We start from the raw sequence: 22,741 nt of genomic DNA on the forward strand, positions 1-22,741 counted from the left end.
GAAATAGTCTTAATCTGACTCGGCATGCATGGAAAAACCTACTTTTCCACGATTTCAATTCTTGCCAGTAACTGTGCATGAAGTAACAAGTCAACTTGTATTGAATCATGGGAAACGTAGTCTTGACTCATCACTACATGTGCACTTATAGGCTGCAGCAACGAATTAACATATGTTAGTTAAGGCAGAGCATAGATGGATGAAATCGGATTTTATACGATTTATACAAGTTTTGCATGTTAACTCAGACTTTGTGCAAGTCATGTTAAATGTTATGACCTGGTGTGATACAACTTATGCAAGTTTTACTCTATATCAAATGCATTAAGGCATAAATTGTCAAAGATCTTAGTTTTATAACAGCCGACATTAAAATTGGAGAAGTACTTAAAGTTTACAAAACAATTCCCCAGGTATTATTTTGTCTAGACATTGGTAAAGGAAAATAATTTCAAGCAACTATAATTAGGTAACTAGTCCGACTCAACGCGATACAAATTTACATTGTGCCTTTCAATTCAGAAGGACGTCCAAGGCACCGTAAAGAGCTCCAAGATGTTATCCTACATAGTGGGTGCTGTTCAAATGCAAGTTTTTGTAACCATACTCAAGTTTATTTAAGCAGCACAGTCAACCTCAGTTCTTGAACAATTTCTCAATGTTTCACACTAAACCTGAGATATTCTGACAAAGTTAATTAGTAGCTTTTATGTTAAAAAGGACTCTATATAGCACAAATTAAATATCTAGAAATAAAACAATTCTTTAATTGAAAACATTATGGATTTCTGAACATAAATATAATTTTAAACAATATAACCACAAATTAATTGGAAATGCAAAAATAAAATTCATTCAAATGTCACTGCTTCACTCAGGATTGTTCTATTACATACAATGTATTTGCACAAATCAACTCCTCCACACTTCAGCTTTAAGAGCAACATTTTATCTAATTTGGTCTGGAAATAGTTAGGGAAAGAAACGACGAAAATACATTGTAATGTTCCAAAAATGAATCTGAATCTAATTTTTACTCTATTGATGTTTTGACTCTGTTTACTGTAAGTCCTAGAGCAAAAGTATTGCATCAGAAAATACTACACATCTTGGCGGCCTGCCATATAGTTCAGCAAAATTAATAGTTAGGTTAAAAAAGCTAAAATTTTGCATCAAATGATGACACTGATCGCAATAGACTGAGAATGGAAATTCGGAACTAATGCGGTACATTTGTTTACAACATCAACAAATTGCATTTATATAACGTCTTTCACGTTAGGATGATGCCCCAAGACGCTGGACAGTCAAAGGTTTGCACCTGAGCTGGGGGTTGGAATCAAGAGGGATGAGGGCCAAGGAGGATAGGGGTGAGAGGATAATCGAAGGCATGGTCAAAGAGGAAGGTCTTAAGATGGGCTTTGAAGGAGACATGGGAGGGTGTGCGGCAAAGGCATCCAGGATTGAGTTGCAGAAGGTGGGAGCAGAAAGCTGAAGGCCTGACTGGCGGGCAAGGCGGGGTACGTTAAGCAGGCCAGTGGCCCCCACAGCAGAGGGTGCGGGAAGGTTGATAAGGGGTTACTAAGTCACAGAGGTAGGGAAGAGCTTTGAAAGTGAGGAAGAGGATCTTAAACTCGATCCTCTGCGGGATGGGAAGCCAGTGAAACTGGGCAAGGCTCGGGGGTGACCGACCGGCTCATGGAACTTGGTACGGGAGAGGACACGAGCTGCAGAGTCCTGAATAATCTGCACCCTATGGAGAGAAGAGTTAGAAGTCTAAATCAATGTATTGATCCAATGTTCATTCACCTTCACCTGGGTAAATACAATCAACACCAAGTTGAAAAATCAAGCACATATCTATGCTGCAAACCTCTGAACTCACATTTTGAACCATTCTGCAATATAATCTGCAACTGCTTTAGCCCAGGAAATACAATCAAACCTAGTTATAAGCGAGGTGCAGACGAATGGCCAACTTCCAGGTCATCGGGTCACTGCAGATATCACTTAGGAACATAGGAACAGGAGTAGCCCATCGAGCCCGTCGAGCCTGTTCCGCCATTTAATTATATCATGGCTGATCAATATCTTCACTAGAATTTCAAATCCAATTTCCTGCTTTCTCCCGTATCCCTTAATACCCCGACCTACCAAAAATTTGTCAATCTCTTTCTTGAAGGTGTGTTTAGATCCAGCATCCACGACCTTTTGGGTGAGAGAGTTTCAGATTTCTACCACCTATTGAGTGAAAAAATGCTTCCCAATTTCACTCTTAAATGGCCTGGTTCTAATTTTAAGACTATGCCCCCTTGTTTTCCATTCTCCCAACATAGGAAATAGCTTTTCTGCATCTACCCTATTAAATCCCTTTATCATCCTAAAAACCTCTATCAAATCACCCCTCAATCTTCTAAACTCGAGGGAATACAATCCAAGTTTACGCAGCCTTCCCTTGTAACTTAACCCTTTTTGGCCTGGTAACATTCTGGTGTCTATGTCTAACGTCTATGTGTGCAGTACGCAGGGAGTGATGTCGTTGGCAACCTGAGAACTCAGCTATTAATGTAAAGTCTTCTAGTCAGCAACAGAAGCTGGGAGTACCGCACTTCCGGTTTCCACAGCCCTCTGTGAGATCAAAGGGCACTATGATGGGAGTGCCCTGTAACACGCTGAAAGGGCAGGTTTAACTACTGCAAATAAAAACGCAGCCATTTAGGCCGCTGCATTCCAATTAAGTCTGCAAAATCTGAATAGAAGGATTTCCTTCGTGTCTGAGCAAAGACCAGCAGTCAACCCAGTGACCGAATCGGGGGAACAAAACAGCAGTTTGTATAATTTCTAGTCTACGGCAGATGGCATTCATTATGTTCAATCCTCTACACTTCACTAGTCCACCAAACGTATCCTGAGGCACAGGAATGTACAGGAGGCTACTGGGAAAAGCAAGCTCAGCTTTTCGTGCAGACTTGAATGGACAAAGATGAAGTATGTCAATATTAATCACGTCACCGTAAACATTTTTAAAAGCATTTCCTCTCAGCCTAAAGCTACTTATTTTATTTCTGAGGTAGTGTTCTAATTAAAAATGCATTTCAATACCTCTGAAACTATTAATTTCACTAAGATTTATTAACCTAACTATCTGGTTGTTACAGAATATATATGAATGCATTCACTGGTGTCCAACTAATGGCTCACCTGGTCTCGGCCTCAACCTGCATTTATACTGGAGGACCACCACTTGAAGCACTTCCAATACAAGTTCCCAGCCTCACTGCTGAAGAAATTACCACTTTGTATTGCAGGGTGGTTTTCATAGCAACCCGACTGACTTTAAAAGAGTCCTTAAAGTTGTGGATTCCTAATCTTCTCCATCACTTTACTTAATGACTGGAGAAGGTCCAGATAGAGGCAGCCTTGGTAAAACCATTTCCCTGTCTGTGTGCAGGTGGAAAGAAGTACTTCACCCATGTTTTTTCTGCCTCTGATATCACAGACCATCTTAAGATGTAAGACCATTTCAGGCTCAACTGAACAAAATACAGCTACAACACATTGACAGTTGCCCTGCTACACTGATATTAGACGCTTGCTGCTGACAGTACAAATAATATTCACAAAATTGATATAGTGCCTTGCCACATTTTAAAATGTCTTAAAAGCGCTTCACATGATTTACTGTTGAGTGCAGCTGTCAGTCTGGCTTAGTTAGGCACAATTTTGCCGCAAATCAGAAGGTTGTGGATTCAGGCCCAACATCAGGACTCTGAACTCACATCCTAGGCTGATACCCCAGAATTGAATTGGAAGAGCCCTGTAATGTTGACGGTGCAGTCCTTCAGGTGAGACATGGAACGAAGTTCCCATCTGATGCTCAAGGGAACTTTAATGATTCTATGACACTATTCAAAATGTGAAGGGAGTTTTTGCTGCCCTGGCGAACAATGTCCCAGATAAAATTGGTCATTCACTCCATAGATATTTGTGGAACACTACTATGCACGAATTGGCTGCCACATTTGCCTACCACGAATAGTCACTACACTTCACAGTAAATCATGGGAGTCACTTTGAAACTTGAAAGGCACTCTTATCGAATGCAAGGATTGTTTAATAGTGGCTAAATTATGCACAGCAAGAATCCACAAACAACAACAAGATTACATCTGTATAGCACCTTTCACGTCAGGAGGACGTCCCAAGGCACTGGACAGTGTACAGCATTTCAGACCCGAGCTGGGGTCGGGGGGGGGGGGGAGAAGGGTGGGGAAGGGGGTGGCCAATGGCATAGTCGAAGAGGAGGGTTTTGAGGCAGGACTTGAAGGAGGCTAAGGAGGGGGTGAGACGGAGTGATTGGGGGGTGGAATTCCAGAGGTTGGGGGCAGAGTGGCTGAAGGCTCTCCCACCAATGGTGGAGCGGGTGGGTCAGGAGACGTGGAGCAGCCAGAGCCGGCTGAGCGGAGAAAGCGGGCGGGTTGGTAGGGGGTTAGGAGGTCACAGAGGTAGGGTGGGGCGAGGCCATGGAGGGCTTTGTAGGTGGGGACCAGGACCTTGAACTGGATCTTCTGAAGGATAGGGAACCAATGGAGTCGGGCGAGAATGGGGGTGATGGGGGTCACGGAGTTTGGTGCGGGAGAGGACACGGGCTGCAGAGTTCTGGATTATCTGCAGTCTGTGGAGGGAGGAGTTGGGAAGGCCGGCAAACAACCATGGAAGTGCATGTCCAATTTTAAAGCAGCATATTTAAAGCTACATGTTTTCCCAACTATCATTGCTCACTATTCTAGTGTAGCAATTCTGCCTGTGTTTAAAGCATGCACTTAAGTGATCCAAAATATAGGCCAAGAGGAGCCAACCAGAAATAACAGGCAGCTACTTTGGGCACACAAACAGAATGTCATACTAATGAAGTCTGCGCTGATATTTGCAAAACACATTAAAATGTACAACATGAAAGAGGTAACCACAATCTGGATAAGACACTATTCCTAGGATTCTGGCCTGTATGTCAAATTCACAACTTAAAATCTCTTTCTCCACCAGTGAACCATTTCCATTATGTTCCACAATATCGACATGTGCAAAGAATTTGTAGGATGTTAGAAAAACTTTATAAATCAAACACAAGCTGCAACTAACAAGACTTTTTCAGCTCGTACTTCCACCATCATTACCTACTGTAGCATCTGTTTCATCTCCCTTTGGGTTTCTAAATTCTGCTACTGACATCTAGTTTAAAAATGATAGAAAACTGAGTTTTAACGAACATCTGTGTGTATCTGTGAATATTATTTGCAGTGTAGAGAAACAAGGATATCTCCCTCAAATTGTGCAAGCATTTTACGGACAAGTGCCTGAGGTTTCTTTCCGTTTAACCGGAAGAATGAACATGAACCAATTAATACACTAATTACATTTGGTATAGGGTATTTCACATCGGAAGGATGTCTCAAAGCGCTTCAAATGATATATTGCAATGTGGAATGACTTTGTTTTGTGGCCAAACAATTGCATTGGAGTTGATTTACTGTGGTTCCATACTCAATGTAGTGGAAGCCATTGAATTCACCATGCAGAGGGAAAAACTGGTAGTTTCTCCTGGTAATTTGCTGCAGCGAGATAATAATAAATAATAGAATCATAGAATTATACAGCACAGAAGGAGGCCATTCGGCCCATTGTGTCTGTGCCGGCTCTTTGAACAGAGCTATCCAAATCAATCCCACTCCCCTGCTCTCTCCCCATAGCCCTGCAAACTTGTCCTCCCAAATAATTATCCACTTCTCTCTTAAAAGTTGTTATTGAATCGGCTTCCACCGCCCTTTCAGGCAATGCATTCCAGATCCGAACAACTCACTGTGTGNAAAAAAATTCTCCTCACCTCCCCTCCATTTCGTTTAACTATTTTAAATCAGTGCCCTTGGGTTACTGACCCACCCACCAGTGGCAATAGTTTCTCCTTGTTCACCCTATCAAATCCCCTCATAATTTTGAAAACTTCCATTAGGTCTCCTCTTAACCTTCTCTGCTCCAAGGAGAATAATCCCAGCTTCTCTAGCCTCTCCTCATAACTGAAGCCCCATATACTTAGTACCATCCTGGTAAATTAAAATCTCCTTTGCACCGTCTCCAATGGCTTGACATCCTTCCTAAAGTGTGGTGTCCAGAACTAAACACAGTCTCCAGCTGAGGCCTAACCAGTGTTTTATAAAGGTTCATCATAACTTCCTGACTTTTGTATCTATGCCTCTCTTTATAAAGCCGAGTATCCCGTATGCTTTTTAAACAGCTCTATCTACCTGTCCTACCACCTTCAAAGATGTACTTATATGAAGCCCCAGGTCTCTCTGTTCCTTCACTCCCTTTAAGATTGTACCATCAGCTAATATGGCCTCTCCTCATTCTTCCTCCCAAAATGCATCACTTTGCATTTCTCCACATTAAACTTCATCTGCCACGTGTCGGCCCATTTACCAGTCTGTCTATGTCCTCTTGCAGTCTGCTACTGTCCTCCTCACCGTTGACTACTTTTCATAGTGTAGTATCACCCGCAAATTTGGAAATTGTACTCCTCATACCCAAATTCAGGTCATTTACATAGATCAAAAACAGCAGTGGACCCATTACTGACCCTCGAGGACACCACTGTACACTTCCCTCCAGTCAGAAAAACAACCGTTCACCACCACTCTCTACTTTCTGTCTCCCAGCCAGTTCTGTATCCATGTTGCCACTGTCCCTTTAATACCGTGGGCTTCTATTTTGCTTACAAGTCTCTTAAGTGGAACTTTATCAAACGCCTTTTAAAAATCCTTTTGAAAATAATAATAATCCTTTGATATAGCGCTTTTCAAGTCTTCTAGACGCCTCAAAGAGATTGGCAAGAACTACATGAAATACTGGCAACAGTTTGAGCAGAGAAGCTTAGCAAGTCAACATTGGGGAATAATATACAATGGTTATGTAAAATGCATAAAAATAAGTCAGGATTTACGATAATGTCAAACAATGCCCGTTCTTCTTATTGCTGAACTAAAATCAGCATACACTTAAGCATTTGTCTCCTCTGTATTGACAGAGACTCTTCCTCCTTTCAATCTTTTATAGATGGATATTTAAACTTGTGTCCTCCCCAATTCAGGGCTGAAATGGTCTTTGTTCCTTCATCAGATTCCTTTTTTGAGCATTCCAGTTGTCAATCACTATCCAAAGATAACTGCTTGTTGAGGATACAACTGAGGTCAGTTGTGAAACCTCTTCCAAATATATATCCCACCAGGACTTGACATTCAACTTTCAAAATGACAATTATAAACCTTTCAACACTAACCAGCATCTATGAATTCATGCTCTGACCAAGTCAGTACGGTCAAGGGAGAAGAGGAAACAAAATACACACAATTCAGATTTATAAATCCAAGTTGGACTACCATTTAAAATCAGTCTAAAAAGGTCAGTCATTTCCATTTCTCATAACAAGAGCAATCTAATCTTAAGACAATTTGCAAGATATGTATTAATTCTCACTTAGAAGTGTTTTAAATGGAGACGAATGGAAAACAATTCCACTGCATTCATAAGTCAATTTTGGCAAAAAGAGGTAAATCTAAATTACCATGAAGCTTTGTCAATACACATATAAAGGATTAAATAATTGTCAAAGTTTTATCTGCAATCTAAACAAAGGTTCAATGAGTAAAAAACATTTATGTAAACTACATGCAAGAAAGCCAGCATCTGTGAGGGAGAAAGTCACATTGGGAAAGCTCGACTTTGCCTGGGATCTCAAGAGAATTAACCTCAATGCAACCTCATATCAATTTAAAAAGCATATATTCACATCACTGACTGTTGCTACCTTCCTTCAAGAAAGCAAAACAGAACAAGTCCCAAGTGTCTATAACCAGTTGACATGCCTTCAAAATGTCACAGCCAACCTATATTTTACAGGCTCAGTATTTTTCAGGCACAGAACAGTCGCTCCAGATTGTCAGCCATTTACAAGCCCAGCCTAGAGTATTCTTAAGAGAATTCTGGTACATATTATAACTCTCAATCTTCCAGACTGTACCACTTTAGGAACATCTGCTACTGCCTTTTCCTCTCCAAACCCTTTCATTGTTCGTCCTATTTATACTCCACAGTATGCACTTATCCGATTTATAATCCAGCAAAAAATTACTGGAATTTATTCTAATTTCACAGCAAATATACGGGGAGGGGGGCACAGCAGGATAGAGTTCCAGAGGGTAGGGATAGAGTGGGAGAAGGTTCACCTGCCAATGGTGGGGTGGAGGAGGTGGGGGACGTGAAGCAGGTCAGAGCCCGCTGGCCAGAGGGAGCAGGCAGGATGGCATGGGGTTAGGAGGTCGCAGATGTAGGTGGGAGCAAGACTACGGTGGGCTTTGAAGGTGAGGACCAGGGTCTTGAACTGTATCCTCTGTGTGATGGGATGCCATTGGAGTCGGGCGAGGATGGGGGTAATCGGGTCATGAGCCTGGTGCAGGAGAGGACATGGGCTGCAGTGTTCTGGATGATCCGCAGCCTATGGAGGGAGGAGTTGGGGAGGTCGACAAGCAAAGACTTTGCATAGTCAAGCCTTGATGTAATGAATGCGTGTTTGAGGGTTTCGGCGGCCTGCGGGGTGAGACAGTGGGGGAGCCAGGCGGAGGTGGGGGACAGCAGAGCGGGTCATGGTACAGATGTGGGGTAGAAAGGATAGTTCAGGGTCAAACAAGACATCAAGGTTCCGGAGTGGCTTTGTAAGGTGGAGTAAGTATGTTAGGGCCAAATAGCCACCAATCTACTGTGGTTTAATATCTCATCTGAAAGACGTCAGCTCCAGCACTGCATTGAAATGTCAGCCTAGATTATATATTAGGATCTCTTTGGAGTAGTCGGGCAGGGTTGCACTGTTGATGACATTTCAGATAGCATGGCTCATCGGCAGGAACTGGAGAGGCAGGGATTCTTCACACCCAGGTCCCCCTGACCCTGTAAAACCCCTGTAAGGTCGGGTGATGCCAGCTAGACACAACAGCAGGAAGCTTGCCGGACTGTTTTCTCAATGACAAGGCATGCATTTTAGATAGTTAAATTCCAGAAGTACACAAATACACACTCCAGTCACCAAGTCTTGGCTCTCACCAACTTGCATCTGATACTCGCTGTCGTGAGGTAAGCGGGTAGGATGTACACAATCGTCACATAATTGGTTTTACAAAGTAGCAGCTGATGTGCGGCTGGATTCTTAAACCTAGCTTCTACATCTAAGCATCGATTAAGATACAAAATTGATTTATGATCCAATGCATGTGTTCAGATTTTCAATCTGCAGTTGATAAAATGGCCAAGCAGACACCGCAGAAACGTAGAAATGTAAGACAGACACCCAGAACCACAAAAACTGGAAGCCAGTGGTACCACTATGAGCATCTTCCTCTTAATAATAATAATAATAATCCTTGCATGTGATATAGCGCTTTTCACGTCGGGAGGACGTCCCAAAGCGCTTCACAGAACACACTGTAAAGTGAATTGACCGTATATTTGTGGGCGAACGCGGCAGCCAATTGCGCACAGCAATGTCCCACAAACAGTCATGGATTCAAAATGACCAATTTATTATTGTTTTGTTTTTTTGGAGGGATTATTATTGGGCGTATGGAGTAAGGAAACTTGCCCAAGGTTTCGCCCGGCTGGGAATCGAACCCAGATCTCTCACTTGCAAAGCGAGTGCTCTAACCACTGAGCTACAGGACTCCAGGTTGCAAGGAAACAGTTCCTGAAATATGCTTCAGCACTGCTGCAGTTTGTCGAATGAAGCCATTATAGGCCTTTTGAGAGCTTATTCTAGATTTCAACATAGGGCTGTTTTGTTCAAAAAATCCTGAAAGGCTTCAATAGCTGTTTTGAGTATTCATTATTGAACACTTCTAGGTGGTCATTTTCATACATTTGTTTTTCTGAGGAGGGAAAGGAAAGATTCAAATGAACCAAGACAAACTCGAAACATATCACCCCAGGCTAGTTTAAATTACTCACTTGAATCAAGCACATTTCATCAATATCTCACACCACTGTAACCATTTCTCCAATGAAATGCTAATAACCAAGCCACCAGGAACAAGTCAATTAGATGCATAATTTTTTATATATAAACTGCTTTGACATTCTCAGCACATTTAATACCAATCTACCATTGTTGAAAAAGATATTCCCTTCAGCCAAACATTCCTACTGCCCACAGTTAAATACCAACAGATAAATTTAAATTCAGTTTCAAAAATTATTTTTAGGTCAGCTAGGTGGAAACCATTCACCATATTTCAGTCTCCAACCCTAAATATCATGAGTTCTAAATATGTGTGGTTCCCATTGGTATAGAGTGAACTAGGCCCACCCTCAACCACTCTGTTTGTTTTTGCCCCATTTTTGCCTCCAATTTTCTCTCCGAGTCAAAAGGTTGTGGGTTCAAGAAGTGGGGACATAGAGCTAATATATATTCTAGGCTGACACTTCAATGCAGTGCTGGAAATGACGTACCTTCGGATGAGATATTAAACCAAAGCCCCGTTTACCTGTTCAGGTGGACGTTTTAAAAACCCATGGCACTATTCAAACAGAGAAGCAAGTTTTTCTCGGTATACTGGCTAACAATCCCCAAATAAAATTGATCATTCACATTATGGTTCTTTGTGGGACATTGCTGTGTGCAACTAACTGCCCCGTTCACCCACATAAAAATCAATGCACTTAACAGTATACACTGTGAAGTGCTTCGGGACGTCCTCTTGACGTGAAAGGCACTGTACCAAACATAAGGATTCATATTATCACTCTGCTTTTAATTTTAATGTTATTAAAGATTCAGCCCCAGGAGTGTCTGAAACATTAAAAACAAGCAGAATTCAATGAACCACCCAATACGTTTTGTGGATCCATTTCTACAGCAGAAACAATCAGTGTATTTACACTGCGGCAGTGTGAACCCATTTGCTTCAGAAACTACTTCCACAAGATGGTTTCAGCAGGGAGTCTCCAGAGCGATCAGCAAGCTTCCAAACTACACACAAGATTTATACTGCATTTGTAACATTGATTTAGTGCCATTTTCACATTGATTTGACATGAAAAATGCAGCATAGAGTAAATTCTGAGTCAGTGCAAGGGATTAGATAGTATAACATTAAAAATAAATCATCATTATAGTAAAATCATTTTATAAATGTAAGATTGCAACATTCATTTGGTGGCTGCAACAGAATCATCATTTAAAGAGGCCAAAATCAAAAAACAAGATGTTTATAGTAATAAGCACTATAAGTGTACAAATGCACTATCCTACAAGCACCGTGGAAAGTTATTTTTGAGAGTTAATGATAGAATTCAAATCCAATTTGATAAATAATTAAGACTAATCAGAAAGTTTGAATTTTTTTTCAGAAGATCACTCAGAAGGGAGAGCGAGTACGAGTGTGGGCGAGAGAGGGGAAAGGGATTGATTAGGAAAGATGTGAGTAAGAGCATGGGGGCGCAGGGTGTAAGGGGGCACTAAAGTTGCGACAAAAGGAGCAGAAAGATGGGGAAAGAGAGTCATCGTGGGATGGATCACTTCCCACAAGTTCAACTACATATAGTTATTCTTAATAAACACATTCACATTATGTGACTTCTTTCAACCCACAAAAAACCTTCAGGATAGGCCCTTCATAGGACAGTTATTAGGATTCATGCTCAGAACACATAATTAGAAATGCTTTCTTCAAATTATAATCTGAACAGGAGGAGTCTACAGAATCTGAAGCAAACAAAAATGTAAAATTGCACAGGACTTGAGAGAAGTGACTTTCAAATTTAGCAAGTTATTAGCAGAATTCAACACAAATATAAAATTATTCAAATTCAACCTAACCAGAATCTGTCTTTTCATTGCAAGACATTAATCCAGTGAAAAGCTGCAAATAGGAGGATATGGATCGAATTGTCCTTCTCAAATGCAAAGAAACAAAGAGTACAAGATAGAAAACATGGCAGCTCTTTTATGCACAATCATTTTTTACTGCATTCAATAGGAATCAGCATGATAGCCTTTACCCCTGCTGGGTCTGCAAATCAAATATTTTTCAGACTGCTTTAATGTAATCCTGGTTTTAAAAAATCACGCAGCTTTGACTTTCAAATTTCCTTCCTCTCAAATTTAAATTTCTAATTATCAAGTCGCTCTTGAAAGGAGTCTACAATTTGACATGTCATTTTAAGAGTAAATACTCTAGCCAAACTCAGGTAATATGCAGCAAAATTAAATTGTGACCAACTAGTGATTATCATCAGTGGGAAAGAGACCAAGAGTGGGTTCTCCTTGGTCTCTAAGGTGACGCACTTCAACAGAATATCAGAATCAAGTCAGTCCTCCATGGCAGTCTGAGTAGGCCAGTTCTTGAGCCACATGGGTCCAGGGCACTGCTGTTGGCAGACCAGCCAACCTGGTTCATTGTTGGGGCTTGTACAGGGCAGGGTTTCTTCCTTGGTCTCCAAGGTGGCGCACCCCAAGCCTTGGTTCTTCCCAACCTTTTCCAATACTTTCCAGAAATTGCTGATCAGGATGTGTCCTTCCAAGGAAAGAGTGCACTCCATTCCAGATATGGAAATTATCACATGTAGGTACCATACGCGAAACAACAAAACAAATTACATTTGTATAGTGCCTGTCAAGTCAGGAGAACGTCCCAAGGCGCTGAAACGGAATGGAGCCCGGTTTGAGTACTCTTAAGAATGGTGATGGTTTCTGCACTCATCAAATACCTGGCTGACCAAAAAAAAGCAATTGCTTGCGTGTGTAAAAAAAAGTTATATGTTAAAAAATAGTGAGGGTGGAGAAACTGCACTACCTCAAAATACCATTTTATTTTCTCTTAAAAAGTTATATGATCAAATACAAATTACAACAAAATATTCAAAAAGTATTCAGCAGAAAAAATAAATCTATTTGGCAATCAACTTAATACCCCTGGAAAATCCTTTAAAAGCAGCTCATGCTCCAGTTTAGAAACAGAGCATTCTGTGTGGCACAGCCGAGAAAGAAACAGTCAACACTGTGCATGCTTTCACTATTAATTTATTCTAACACTGCCAAGCAAACCTGCTGAAGAAATATTTTCTTCCTACATTCAAAGCCAAAGCTTTGAGATCTCATAAATCATAGCAGGCCATTGCAGCATTAAAATTCCAACCCATGCCTTACTCAAATGAAACAGGGCTGAACACCAACCGACAAGAGACAGAACCTGCTCCAAATTAGGGTCATTTACTCAAGGGTAAAAGGCACAAAGCTGCAAAGGCAGTTACAGTATTACATCAATTTCACTTTAGAACACTGTAATATTGTATTGATGCAAGAATAAAGATGGGGAGCTGGTTGTATAAAAATGTGTTAAAGCAACCACATGATGTTTACCACTTGCCATTCAATGTGTTATAGTACGATCATAAACCACATGAGCAAAATACAGCCTTTAAGTGGCGTTACTCCAACTTTCTAGATGCCTATAGTTAGTTCTGTCTAGCTTAGATATACCAGAACTAGAACAAAGGATTTCATATTTCATGCACATATTTCATACAAACAACTAGGTCCCTTGAATAGTCAAGGCATAACATAGTTCATCAAAGCATCTCAAGACAACAGATAACCTTAGCCACACCTCTTTGCATATGCAAACAATAATGCCCTTGCTTCTGCTGAAAAAGTGTCATCCTCTGTTTTCAGTGACCCTCAGTGCTTTGGGTTGCTACCTCGTACAGGAGATTGCTTTTAGCTGTGGCAGCAAAGCAAAAAATGAAAAACGTTAGGTAATGCTGTACTAGACAACTGATTGCTAGTACCTAGATTCCCTGGTTAGATCAAACAGCCTATTCCTCTGAATTTGGGGAATAAGACAAGCGAGAGTCTGAGATAAAGCAATCGATTCAAGTAAAATGACCAAGAAATCAAAGGCTCTGCAACTGATGTGTAGGGGGACTTACAACAAAGGAAGAGCAAATTATTTTGCCAATGCTTAAGGGAATCTAGAGCACAGGCTGAATATTGATAGTCTTCTGGTGCAAGAATGCTACTTTGTGCATTTGACAGAGCACAAAGAGAAGAATCCAAATACCAACTACAAATACTGGAGAAAAAGCCAATCACATTTCAGTTAATTGTAAAAAACTATCATTTCTACAGCTCCCTTCACACAGGATAGCATTGGAGTACTGTACAGTGACGAAGCTAGGCCAAGCAGGAGGGGGGGTGGGTGGCCACAGGTGAGGCAAAGAGGGAAATCTTAAAGTGGGGTTAGAAAGTGCAAGCCCGAGGGTTTGAGGCTGAAGGCACGGCTACCAATGGTGGTGAACAGCAGACTTGTGCCAGCTGAGTGAAGGGGACAAGCAGAAAAGTAGGGTACTTGTGGGCATGAGAGGTAGGGAGGTGCTAGGGCATGAAAAGATTTGGATGTGAGGGTGAAGATTTTGAAAAAAAATTGATTCCCTAGAGGCAGTGAGCCAGTAGAGCCCAGCAAAGATTAGAGTGATGGGGTGTGGAGTTTGGTTCAGGTGAAGACAGGACAACGGACTTAACCCAGCTGTCGAATATTGTTAAAGTTCTATTCCTTTCAGAACAAAAAAAAACAGATTGGTGTGCAGATAAGGAATGGACACCAGGGGATGGTGGCACGGGGTCCGAGACAACTCCAAATGAGCGATGACTAGAGCGGGACCTAAATCAACACCTGGAGTGGGGCCCAAACTGATGCCCGAAGTGTGGCCATTTGACGCCTAGAGCAAGCGAGGCCGAACACGGTTTGAAGGCAGCACTGGTGCAAAGTCCGATGCCCCAACCGGCGCCCTGATCCAACCCGGGGACCGAGGCCCACCTACCCGATCTGTGGGGCCATTGTGGGTTTCGCCGCCGTGGCCATTACTGACTCTCCCGTCAACAGCTAAACAGAAACCGGCTACCGCGTGACGTCACATCTGCCCGCCAATTTTGAATCTCTCAGCCTGGACTGACTATACATTGTTCCCTCCTCCCCATGACGACTCTCACCAGTGGGCTAACCATGCCTCGCTGACTACCCCCACCACCGACCTGAGCTGCTTCCCCACAATGCTCCCACCCTTGTCCTCTACCCTCACTTACTCCCGCTCAGTCCTCCTCTTCCACCGCCCTCCCCGATGCCTATCCCTCCTCGACCATCCCACTGCATCCAGCCTGCAAATTCTCCGTCAGGCCCACCCTGGGAGTCACCGCTGGCTGTCTAACAGAAGCCACTCTGACTGCCCTGTCCCCTACTCTCGCTGTAAGGCTCATCGGTCACCAACCACGGGGGACAACCTCTCTTCCCTGATCCACATCCTTACCCACACTATCAGTCCCCCCGCCCCCTTCGGCCACCAGCTGTCCCCTCCGCATCGGTCTACGAAACGTCCGTTCCCTCTCCAACAAAACACACACCATCCAAGACCTCATCGTCAATGAACACATTGACATCCTCACCCTCACTGAAACCTGGATCACTCCAGGTGAAACGTTCCCCCTGACTAAGGCCACACCAGCCAGCTACACCTTCCATCACCCCCCTCGACCTAACCACTGCGGTGGCAGGGTGGCTCTCATCTCCCAGTCCTCGCTCGGCCTATCCCCGTACTCCTCTGGAACCTTCCCCTCCTTTGAGCACCTTACCCTTTATCACACCTCCAACCTTTCCCTCAAAATTCTCCTTATCTACCGCCCCCCAACCAGCCCTCCACCACCTTCATCCCCTGACATCTCTACCCTCCTATCTTCCCTCTCCCTTTGCTCTGAAGGCCCCCTCCCGTCCTCCCGCAATGACCTATCCTCCTCAGTCACCCTTCTTCACAGCTCCCTCTCCTCCACTCGATTCCCTCGCTCCCCTCTCTTCCCAAACTGCTTCCTACTCCCGCAAATCACCAGCCACCTCCGCTCCCTTAAAGCCCAGGCGTGTTCCGCTGAGCGCACCTGGCTTAAATCAAACCTAACTGTCCACCGGCAGATTTGGCTCGACCCTGTCAAATCTTACCGCTCTGCCCTCGTTGTTCTACTCCAAGGCAATCTTGGAGGCTAAGGACAACCCCAGGCTCCTCTTTTCCATCACGAACCGACTCCTCCACCCACTCTCTCATGCCCCACTCATCCTCACCTCAAATGTCAACTGCAAGACAATGCTGGACTTCCTTGAATCCAAAGTCGAGGGAATCTGCTCAGCTGCCTCTGCCATTGCAACTGCTACCCCCTCCCCATCTCCTCCTCCCACCCCAGCTCCTACCCATCCCTCCCTCCACACTTTTGATCCTGTCTCCCTCTCCTCTCTCAACACCACCATAACCCATATGAAACTCACCACCTCCTCCCTCAACCCCATCCCTACCGCCCTCCTTACCTCCCAGCTCCACCTCCTTGCCCCTCTACTCACTGACATCATTAACCTCTCCCTGTCCTCTGTTCCCACCCTTTAAAAACCACTGTAATCATTCCTATTATTAAAAAACCCTCCCTGGACCCTTCTCTAGTCCCTAACTACCGCTCCATCTCCAACCACCCTGCTCCAAGATCATGGAACGAGTTGTTGCTTCTCAGCTTTGCTCCTTTCTCTCCCTTCTCGAATCCCTCCAATCGGGCTTCCGTGCCGCCCACAACACTGAGACCGCCCTGGTCAAAGTGACAAATGATATTCTGTCCATCTGCGACCAGGGCTCCCTCTGCCTTCTTGACCTCTCTGCTGCTTTCGACACCATCGGCCACTCTATCCTCATCCACCGCCTCTCCTCTCACCTCAACCTGCATGGCGCTGACCTTGATTGGTTCAGATTGTACCTCTTACACCGCTTTCAATTCATCACCCCAAACGGCTTCTCCTGTAGTCCTCAGACCATCTCGTGTGGCGTACCTCAGGGCTCTGTCCTTGGTCCCCTCCTCTTAAACATCTACATGCTCCCTCTTGGTGACATCATCCGCAGACATAGCGTCAATTTCAACATGTATGTGGATGACACCCAACTCTACCTCTCTGCCTCCACCTTGGACTCCAGGACCACTGCTGTGCTGATAGAATGTCTGGCAGACATCAAGTCCTGGATGAGAGCCAATTTTCTTCAGTTGAATGACAACAAGACCGAGGCTCTCCTGATTGGCCCCCGTCAGTGCCTCCTCACCTCAGGCGCTGACAGCATCACCATCCATGTTTGCACACTCCACCTTGCTAAGCCAGTCCAGAACCTTGGGGTCTTGTTTGACCTCAACTATCCTTTTTACCACACATCTGCGCCATGACCCGCTCTACCTTCCCCCACCTCCGCAACATCGCCTGGTTCCGGCACTGTCTCACACCGCAGGCTGTCGAAACCCTCATACACAACTTCATTACATCGTGACTCGACTATGCAAACTCACTGCTTGTCGGCCTCCCCAACTCCTCCCTCCACAGGCTGCAGATCATCCCATTCTTGCCCAACTCCACTAGCTTCCCATCACACACAGAGGATATAGTTCAAGATCCTGGTCCTCACCTTCAAAGTCCTCCATGGTCTTGCTCCCACCTACCTCTCCGACCTCCTAACCCCCTACCACCCTGTTCACTGCCTCCGCTCAGCGGACTCCGGCCTGCTTCACTCCCCTGCCTTGCTCGCCCCACTATCGGCGGGCCTTCCATCACTCTGCACCCACCCTCTGGAACTCCATTCCGCAGTCCTTCAAGACCCTCCTCTTCGACCATGCTTTCGATTTCCCTGCTTCCCACCCTGCCCTCCCCCACCCTCAGCTTGGGTCCATAACTCTGTCTGTCCAGCCCCTTGGGATGTCCTCTCGACATGAAAGGCATTATACAAATGTAATTCTGTTCTTTTTGTTGTTGATGGAATGGATATGCCACAGGATGGGAAACAAGAATAATGACAAGGATAGGTACAAATTAGATTATTCTTAGTTTAATAAGCAATTAAATAATAAAGAGTAGCAAACTAAAAATAGAATGTGACTTCAAACAACTTGACAATATGGCCAAATGAACAGCCTCAGAAGATGAGAAAACTCAGTTACGGAAAAGAATTCCAGCAGCATATAAAATAAGGAGATTTGAGTCCCGAGTACAGAACAGAAAAGCAAAACAAAAAAGAAACTACATGCAGTGTTTCTCACTACCAAGACCTCACACCCCCATCAAAGAATTATCCTTTTGCACCGGATTTTTTTTGGTTACACATTAAGTTCTGTTATAGGAGAAATCAGCAAAAGTTTTCAAACCACAGAAAAAACACTACAGAAATTCAATATAATCTATGGTTCTTGTAGATTTGGTGTGATTGAGTTTGTTCAAAAAGCTAAACTTCTGCTATTAGCACAGAAACTGGATGCATAAAGGTCACCAAGGTTAATTCTCCACAATACTTAAAGGTAGTAAGTTTGCCAAAATTTTCAAATGCCTCAATTCAAAGCAAATCCAGTCTCACTCAAAATGGATTCAGCAGAGTATTAAGCATGTTCAGTATAACTTGATGCACATAGTTTGCACCTTTGGGATACAAACTTGAATCTTGCCTAACCTAATTAGAGGTTCTCTCTGCTATAATTTATAAAGTCCCAAGTGCAATGAGTTTCAACAGTTGTGACTGCACAAAGCAAATAAGTGTCCAGAATTTTGCAGTATCAGACCACAGCATGAAAAGGAAGTACCACAATGATGTAGACAGCTGCCTTACAGTTATCATTTGGGCAATGTAAAATAAAGATCACCTCTACAATGCTCATTCTTCAAATCAAAGACATCCTTCCCACATTGCAAGATTAGGTTCACACTTATCCGACCTTTGCTGATTTCCAATGGGGTAGGGCTCCTTTAAATTATTTTCCCACTAAGTGAAGTCCCATGTACCCCTGCTGCCCCCCCAAAAAGGGTACCCTCTGCCTCCTTGTCCTCAATGTCTCTGCCATTTCGATACAATAGGCCACTCCAACTTTCACTCTCTCTCCTCTAGGCTCTAACCTTTCCTAGTTTCACTCTTAGCTATTCCAACATCTACACAATGTTTTCCAAAGGCTTCTCCTCCTGTCCCTGCAGACACGGACAGTGGGCCTCATTCTCAGTCCTGAACATTCCACCATTTATAGGTCCCCCTTGATGACAATCCATGGGGATGGCTCATCTCTATATGAATAGCAGATACACCCAATTCACCACTGCAGTTCCGCCAATTGCTTGTCAGACATTTAAGGTCAGGATAAGTTTGTTTTCTACAGCTCAATGTCAACAAGACAACTTCTCCCAGTTGGCACCTTTTCACCTTAGGCGCTGACTGCACTAACTTGCGCAAGTACTCACTCCGCCTCCTGATGGAGCCAGTGCACAGCCTTGGACTCAACCACCAAATATCTTTCAAACCTCAATTCCAGACTCTCACTAGCTCTGCTTCCTCTGTGACTTTCCCTCCCACCAGGCCCTGACACAGTCATTACTGCTTTCACCACCTCCAGATTCAAATACTCTAAACATCCTGCTTGCTGAAATAACTTATCCATGCCTTTGTCATCTTAACTTCTCTACTTTGACTTCTCTATTGCACTGCTTACTGGTCTCTCCAGCTCCAACAAATCAAAACCCAACTGCCCAGATCCTCACACACTTACCATACCACATGCACATCAACCCAAACCTTGCCAGACTCCACTGGTTCCCATCTCCTAAGGATCGACTTTAAGATCATCACCCTCATGTATAAATCCCTTCACACCCTAGCACATTCTCATCTCTATTCTGCTCCTATCCCACACCTCTGTCTAGTTCCTCCTTAATTATCCTGATCTCCACACTCAGGAATACTAACAAAGTTGGGCTCCTAGAGAAGGTAAGAGAATCATACACAATACCCAAATTGCCACCAGTCAAAAACAAGAAATGACAGGTCTTGTACAACATGCCACAAGCTCAATAGACCAGTGAACTCAAAACATCTAGCACCACCTTGTGGATACTTACTAATGAGGATGAAATTCAACTAAGTGAATCTACCATACTATCCACCTAGCTGAAGCCCGTTGGGGGGGTGGGGGGTTATAAGCTTGCGGGGAGATGTGAGAAAATGGTACTTTCCTCTGTATGTGTGCTACGTTAAACATAATAAGCTTAATATATGATGAATATTCATTCTACACCTATAACATTTATCTCAACTACAAAATGCAGTAGCAAAAAGTATACACAAAAATGCAACACTGTACTTGCCTAGCTAGGACTGTCCCATCCATTAAAGCTTTGGCTTGCAAGGCTAGCTGGACAAGAAGGGAGAATCTTACCAGCAAAATAGTTGGCTGCACAATTTTGGCCGGTTAAACTCCAGTAGTATCCCCAAGTCTGGGGTCCCTCAAGTCCACCTTTTGGAGATTTAATCATGGCAATGAGTTAAGATACTCATCCTTACCTTCAAATACTCCATGGGTTTGCTCTGCCCCATCTACAACCCTTAAAAATAGTGCCCGCCTGGTGTACTGGTAGCACTCTTGCCACTGAATCGGGAAGCTGTGGGTTCAAGCCCCACATCAGAATTTGGAGTCACCTGCTCTAAAGTGACACCACACTCCAATGCAGTGTTGGGGGTATGTTACATTGCCACAGGTGCCGTTGTTCAGATGAGACGCTAAACCAAGGTCGCGCCTGCCTGTTCTAGTGGATGTTAAAAATCCCCATTACACTATTTGAAAAGAGAAGGGAGTTTCTCCCTGTGGTCCAGCCAACAAATTTCTCCAAATAAAATTGGCGACACACTCCATGGTTGTTTGTGGGACATTACTAATCACAAACTGGCTGTCACATTTCACCTACAAAACACACAGCCAATCCACTTTACAGTATATGTTGTGAAGACATTGATGACATAAGGCACTTTATCAAATACAAGAATTATTATTATTACCTCTGCGGTTATTTCCACCCTTCGCCAACTCTGGCCTGCTTCATACTTCCCCCCCATCCACCCGGCCCCACAACAATCAGTGTGCTTCAGTCATATTTCCCCCACCCTCTTGAACGCTTCTAAAAATCCTTTCACCTCACCCTCTCCCTTCTTGGCTTTCAAATTTGGTCTAAAGAACCATCATTGACTAGTCCTTCAGTCACCTCGGAGTGCTTAACAGTGGTGGAGCCTGACGCCAAGCCCTTTGGTGGGGTTGGGGGGGAGGTGACCATAATAAATAATAATCCTTGCATTTGATATAGCGCTTTATCACGTCTTTGAGACATCTCACAGAATATATGTAAAGTGAATTGACTGTATATTTTATGGGCGAAACGTGGCAGCCATTGCGCACAGCAGTTTCCCACAAACAGTCTCTTCACTTGCGAGGCAAGTGCTCTAACTACTAAGTTACAGGACTCCGACCGTAAGAACAGTCGAAGAGTAAGGTCTTCAGTGGTGATCTAAAAGAGGGGAAGGAGGCAAGGTGGAGAGATTGGGAGAAAAAGATTCCATAGCTTCGGTGCAACAGGATCACAAGTTAATTTAACTTTAAAATTATGAATACTAGTTGTTATTAATTTATGTGGCGGTCTATTTAAACATTTAGCGTTGGGGGAAACTGATTAGACTGATGGTTCCTTAAATCAAATTGATACAGATTGTGTCATATGTACTGTAACAATGTAGTTGACATAAAACTTACCCGTATAAGCCATGTTCTTAGAGTTTCCATAAGGAGCCCCAGGCTGAACGGGGCTGTAAACAGGGTTCATGATGGAAGACTAGGAACTCTGAGGAGAGAAAAGACAAAAACTTTAGAAAAACAGAAATCTTCTATGCAGCATTTATTTTGTAGTCATTGTACTAGAGAAATTCTATTTTGCATTTACTGTTCTGTGTCCCATGCCAGTTGCAGCTTTAATAGCAATAAGACATTCTGGAAAACCTTTCAGAGGGGTATAAAACACTAACCAAAGGACAAAAGGGTCACTGAAGTTTAAGTTTTGACAGACCATTGAAAAGTAAAATTGTTGATTTGGCATTTCCTTACTCATGACAACAAAGGCTGCTAACGTTAGTTCTTTCAGTCCCTTAGGACTAGTTTTCAGCACAGTGATATAAAGAATACAGTACTTTAGGTTCTGGATCAAAGATCCCGTTGTGCCAATTCCATTTTTAAAATATAAATAATCACTACATGCAGTAATATTAGAGTGTTGTAATTGTTAGTATGATTGTTTCAAACAATTGAATACAAAGCTGTAAACTATAATTACGGTGGATGCCTGAAATATCAGTTTCTGGAAAGTGAAATCACACATGCACACAGCCCAAATAGGATCCCAGAAGTCAGCAAAGACAGTTGGACACACTCAAAGCTAAAGTGTGGTATAGAAAGACAAATAACACCAGCAGGGGATGCTAGGATTAAACTGACCATCTCACTCTCCCCAAGTTTCTTGTGGCTAGCAATCCTTCAAATAAATTGGTCTTTATCTCTTGACTGTTTATCGGGTCTTGCTGTGGACAAATTGGTCACCAACTTATATGAAATGGAAGAATTATTACTAATATTACATTGGTAAAATATATTGTTTCATAGGCAACCAGAACAGCTACATGTGCCAACAGGTTCCCATAAAATACAGAAATTTCCAGCACCAAATTATCCGACACTCTTCTTGCCTCCACAAAGAGATTAAAAAAACATGGGAAGAAGAGCAATTGGAGCTCA

The 22,741-nt window shown here is 43.3% G+C and overlaps 1 protein-coding gene across 3 annotated transcripts in view; it reads right to left on the reverse strand.

Moving 5' to 3' along the window:
- Positions 1–22,741, reverse strand: part of fam168a (family with sequence similarity 168 member A) — a 59,262-nt gene that overhangs the window by 16,910 nt on the left and 19,611 nt on the right. For 2 of the 3 annotated variants that reach the window (XM_042334684.1, XM_042334683.1), the window contains exon 2: positions 21,710–21,797. In XM_042334684.1, the coding sequence (XP_042190618.1) occupies positions 21,710–21,779 (70 nt within the window). In that variant the 5' untranslated portion in view covers positions 21,780–21,797. Of the gene's footprint in view, positions 1–20,347; positions 20,426–21,709; positions 21,798–22,741 lie in introns of all 3 variants that reach the window. The other variant, XM_042334682.1, reaches the window with a different exon arrangement.

Source organism: Callorhinchus milii, unplaced genomic scaffold (assembly GCF_018977255.1).
Source record: "Callorhinchus milii isolate IMCB2004 unplaced genomic scaffold, IMCB_Cmil_1.0 Scaffold4, whole genome shotgun sequence".
NCBI lineage: Eukaryota > Metazoa > Chordata > Chondrichthyes > Chimaeriformes > Callorhinchidae > Callorhinchus > Callorhinchus milii.